General features: G+C 47.4%; 1 protein-coding gene across 2 annotated transcripts in view; it reads left to right on the top strand.

The window, feature by feature from the left end:
* The first annotated feature begins 180 nt into the window (after positions 1 to 180).
* LOC113940442 (mothers against decapentaplegic homolog 4-like) overlaps positions 181 to 5,217 on the top strand; it is a 13,855-nt gene continuing 8,818 nt past the window's right edge. Inside the window, exons 1-5 of one of the 2 annotated variants that reach the window (XM_027631582.1) lie at positions 181 to 421; positions 840 to 869; positions 2,528 to 2,743; positions 4,444 to 4,563; positions 4,721 to 4,831. In XM_027631582.1, coding sequence (XP_027487383.1) covers positions 2,539 to 2,743; positions 4,444 to 4,563; positions 4,721 to 4,831 — 436 coding nt within the window. In that variant the 5' untranslated portion in view covers positions 181 to 421; positions 840 to 869; positions 2,528 to 2,538. The remainder of the gene's footprint in view (positions 422 to 839; positions 870 to 2,527; positions 2,744 to 4,443; positions 4,564 to 4,720; positions 4,832 to 5,217) is intronic. The other variant, XM_027631583.1, reaches the window with a different exon arrangement.

The following is a 5,217-nucleotide window of genomic DNA, read 5'->3' as shown; positions in this document are numbered from 1 at the left end:
CGGTGTCAACTTAACTGCAGCAAAACCCTCGTGGAGATTTATTTCTGTCGATTACAGAGCTTGGGTAAAGCGTGCACCACCTTTTTTTATGCACTTATATATATATATATTTTGATGGCGGAGTGAGGGCGTGTTGTTGTTTGCCCCCTCCCAGCTTTTCGTGCTTCTCACTCTGCGAAAATGCCTTCCTGAGGCGGAAATGCCTCTTGCTACCTCCCCAGTCAACTTTTGTGTCTGACTTTTTAGGTGGCCGGTCGCAAGGGATTCCCTCATGTGATTTACGCCCGTCTTTGGAGGTGGCCTGATCTTCATAAAAATGAACTCAAGCATGTCAAATACTGTCAGTATGCTTTTGACTTAAAATGTGACAGTGTCTGTGTAAACCCTTACCATTATGAGCGTGTAGTGTCGCCTGGCATCGGTAAGTAGACTCTTGATTTAAAATGGAACAGTGGGAATAAGCTGTGAGGCGTTTTTCAGCGTAGAAAACACCAGGCCCGAGTTAGAAACGTTAACTTCTAGTGGTCTGATTACAAATTACTCCCGTGCTCCCATCCGTGTTCTGCAGGGAGTTGTTCTTCTGCCTTTTTATTTGTCCTAAATTTGAAGGAGCGGGGTCGTGGCTTTTGTTTAAGCCTTTCTGTTGGCTTTGCACGCAGTTCCTGGAGCTGATGTGTATCCTAGGGATAACTTAGCCTGGAGACTTGTGCTGTGATGGAGGGGGTCTGGTATGTGAGGTCTGCAGTACTAATCTTTAAAGGCTTGCAACTGATTAAAACACTCTCGAAGGTTTGTGTATATAATCCTCCACAACCCCTTTTTTTCTCTTATTTTTAAAGATCTATCAGGGCTGACACTACAGAGTTCTGGTAAGTAGTTCTGGCTGCTGCTGCATTTCTGTGGGCACAAACTGTGTTGAAACCCTGCAAGTACCTACAGGGTTTATTCCCCTGTCTCTCTGGGAGGGAGTATCAGGAGCAGGTGGCGGTGCATTTGTCTCTCTGGCTTTGGAAAACCAGCTGAGGAGAAGTGTTCACGAATCCTTTAAATTGCCTAGGTAGCACGTGAGAGGCAGGTACTGATAAATTCCTTAAATGGAGGCTTCAGACAAACTGGTTGCCTGCATTCTGCTGTTCGTTGCCTCCAGCTTGTAGAGCCAAACAAACAAACAGAAAGGAAAACAAAAAACCTTGAATGATGCTGATTAACGTAAAAAGGACACCCAAAACCCTGTGGATTGACACGCTGGTTAATGGAGTTGGGGATAAATAAACCCTTGCAGTTTAATTAGTAGTCGAAGAAGAAAATAATAAAAATTCTGCAGTTGACATGCAGTTGAGTGAAGGGGCCTAAATACTCTTGCTTTCCCTGAAACTTGAGAGAAATTGGACATCAAAAATGCCTGATGAACAGGCAACTGCTTTTATTTCAAAAACTGGTAACTGCTTTTATCTCAGAACTGATTTTATTCTCCTTCCAGAACAAATTCACAGAGAAAGAAACCTGGTGTAACCCGGTGTTTTTTAGCACACTACTAGGAGCGTCCAAGCAAAAAAAATTGCTTAAACCCCCCGCCCCTCAACCCACCCATGAAACTCAACTTCACAAGTTTTAACTCGTGCGCTCCATCTCCGCTGATTTGCACCGTTACCCCTTGTCTTCCAAAAAAACGACCCTTTTGTGCAGAACCAGAGCTCCCCGACCAGCCAGCAGTTAAATGCATCACGGGTGCTTCCTTGTGTCCTGCCCAGTGCTGGTTTTCCCACCGGGGGAAGCAGAAAATTGCTGTCAAGAAGATTTTGACGCTGCTTTAGGCTTGCTTTAAAAACGAGCACAGGAGCTGAGGTGCTGTGAGAGCTTTGTTTGGGCAGGCTCAACAGCAAATACAGAAATAAGTCGTTGCAGTGGCAGTGGTGGTGATTTCCTTGCGCTGCACGTGGAATACCCTGGGTTGCTGCCTGCGTTGTTAAATGTAGAGTGACTTTATGGGGTCTTTGAATTTGAATTTAATGTTTCTAGCCAGTTTGTGTGGGAGTTGCTGGAAATTACTCCGGGGAGATGCATGAAGTTTTTAGTGCTGTGCTCATGAATTATGTTTTTCGTAGGGGGCTTTATGTGTGTTCTTTGCTTGTACACTTAAGAATTGGTTTGTTAGCTGCTGCCTTAACATTCGTTTAGTTGCTTGACAAAAAGCATGTTTTTCCCTTTTATTAACCGTGTCCAATCAAATAATGATGGACTGCGAGACAAAACGCTGCTGAAGTCTGCTGCCTGTGGGACTAAACTGCTTGCCTGAGAGCATTAAGCAAAATAAACAGCTTGCTTTTCCATCCAGCCATGCCTCAAAATTCCCCGCCGCCGGCTCGGGGCTGTTTATTTGTAATTTAGGGGAGTGCTTTGGCAACGCTTACGCGGTTTAAATCCTCCAGTTTTTTAATGGCTTTGTCATTGCTCGAAAATAGCGCAGCTTGTGCCGGGTCCTGGGGGTGGTCTGGTGCGTGCTGAGCCCCTCTGTGTGTGTCCACAGCTCCATCCAGCATGCTGGTGAAGGACGAGTACGTCCACGACTACGAGGGGCAGCCGTCGCTGAGCTCCGCCGAGGGACACTCGGTGCAGACCATCCAGCACCCACCAAGTAACAGGGCCTCGACAGAGCCTTATAGCACCCCAGCCATGTTAGCTCCCACTGAGGCTAGCACTACCAGCACCACTAATTTTCCCAACATTCCCGTGGCTTCAACAAGTAAGATCATCGAGATTGACGCGGGAACGCTGTGAGAGCGCCGGAGCTCAGAGGGGCAACTCGCTGAGCTTTGCCAGGGCAGGTCCTGCAACTGCAGCTGTGCTGCTGCTGCTGCTGCTGCACCACGCTGGTAAAAGCGTGTGGTGATACGATCTGAGAGTTTAAAAGTCAGGTCTTAACCTGGAGCAGGGTGACCCAGCCTTGTTTTCGGTGCCGCTGGCGCTGCGTGGGTCTTACGAGACTGTTCTGGCCGTGCTGAGGTTCAAGTGACAAAACCTTAAAACCTCTAACAAAGTGTTGTGGCCGTTGCTGTTGATCGCTGCAGAAATGGAATTATTGTTTCGTGACAACAGCAAGCAGAACAGCAAACGGACAGTGCTGTAATTTGGCAGAGTCAAGAGATTCTAAGGCAGTTTTCTTTAGTCTTCCAGTTTTGACTCGGTTATTTTTACAACGGGCCCGCTGTGCTACCACAGTGGCAGCCCCTGGTTGATATTTCCGTGAGTCTGCCTTGAAGATTTTTTTTTCCCTTTCTTTTCTTCGTGTAAGTTTGGCACAGGTGGAAGAGCCTGGTGGTGTCCCAGCACCAACACCTCACAGCAGAGCAGTTGCATGCACTGCAGCCCTCACGTGGGGGATACCGCAGAGTTTCGGGGGGGGGGGGGTTCCACGTGAAGGACGTGTGGTGTGAAATGTGATTGAGTTCGTTTTACCAGACCTGAGTTAACGTTTTCCTAACGTTCTTCAATTTTAGCTGGCAGCTTTTTTTTTTTTTTTTTTTTTCCCCCCCCATCCCTCCCTAAAGCCAACGATGGTGTGGCCAAGCTGAGATGTGACGCCTTGTGTTTGTTGTCTCCAGCAGAGGACAAAAAGGATAGGCAGTTAGTTGTGTTGCCTTTGCACAACAGTTCATAGTCAGTAACTTTTTCTCATCAGTGCTATAATTGTTGGAGCCAAGTGGTGGACAGGGGAAAAAAAAAAAAGCTAATTTTTAGGTTTTAGTTCAAGTTCTCGATGTGTTAAATTCTGCTAGCCACACCAGTTTGAGAGTGCAAGTGTACCTGTGAAACTGCTGATCAGTTTAGAGTTAATGGCTGAGCTGAAGCCTTTTGAAGTCAAATTCCTTTAACCTGCTGTGAAATATCTGTAATTTTACTTTAAATCTAAGGCAGTCCTTGAAATATTTATTTGGGAGAAAAAAGAAAGCACAGCAGCTTTCTGAGGAAGGAGTCCAGTGATGTGTGCAAGCTCTGTTGGAGCACTCTTTATAAAAGTAAAGTGCTGGTCAGTATGTTTGGGAGGAACATAAGTTTTAAGTGAGTGTCCTCCTTAGGAACAGTAGTTAAAACATGCTGAAAACAAGCAGCTTATTGGACCTGCTGTTGGCCTGTTTGGATTCACACCAAACCTACTCCCAGTAAAAGCTGTGGCACCTCTTTTTCTTTCCTTTCAAACTGCAGGGTGAGATGTGACCGAGACAAAGGTGTCAGAGTCAAAATTATCTGATGGCAGGGCATTTTGGTTCAGGTTTCCTAAGACACTCTGGCGGGTGGAAATTAAAATACTTGAAACCAGACTTTGTAGGAACTGTGCATTTGCAGTTGCCCTTAGTGGGGTGTATTTTCCTACCCAGTAGTGCTGAGCTCTTCTTAATTAAAATTTTGGAACGTTCATGAATAGGTAGTGTGTTCTTTTACCAGGTCAACCTACCAGTATATTGACAGGTAGCCATAGTGATGGACTCTTACAGATTGCTTCAGGGCCTCAGCCAGGAACTCAGCAGAATGGGTTTACAGCTCAGCCAGCCACTTACCACCACAGTGAGTATTCACATACGTGCACTCCTCTTAGCTTTCCAAAACCAGTTCCCGAAATGCTCAGCAGGAATATAGAGGAATTAGAAGGGAGACGCGGAGAAACCCCCCTTAAAAACCAACCCGCTGCTCTCTCTCTCTGTCTCTTTGTTTTTCTCTCCAGACAGCACCACGACCTGGACTGGGAGTCGGACGGCAGCCTACACACCCACCATCCCTCACCACCAGAACGGCCACCTGCAGCACCACCCGCCCATGCACCCCAGCCACTACTGTAAGCAGGGCTCACCACACACCCCCCGCTGCACCCACGGCTCTCTGGGCTGGGGGGGGGGCAGGCCCTTGTGCTGGTTTGAAGGTAAAACCGGCGGGGGAAATGAACCCAGCTCGAAGGAGACGTTCATGAGTGGGAATAACAGCTTAATAAAATAGCGCGATTGTACGGGCAGGCAGCTGGGTTCAACCCACCAAACCCAGATGGATAGCCCAGCACCCTGGGGCACGAACAGAGTGGTGTTTGTTGGGCCCCCTGAGTCCACAGTAAAAGGAGAGGGGAAAACCTGTTGGTGAGAGTGGTGGTGCAGTCTGGTCAAGAGTGGTGGTTGCAGTCTGGTGAGAGTGGTGGTTGCAGTCTGGTGAGAGTGGTGGTTGCAGTCTGGT

Source organism: Corapipo altera, unplaced genomic scaffold, assembly GCF_003945725.1.
Source record: "Corapipo altera isolate COAL_440 unplaced genomic scaffold, ASM394572v1 59747, whole genome shotgun sequence".
Lineage (NCBI taxonomy): Eukaryota > Metazoa > Chordata > Aves > Passeriformes > Pipridae > Corapipo > Corapipo altera.
This window is presented reverse-complemented; position numbering and strand designations above follow the sequence as displayed.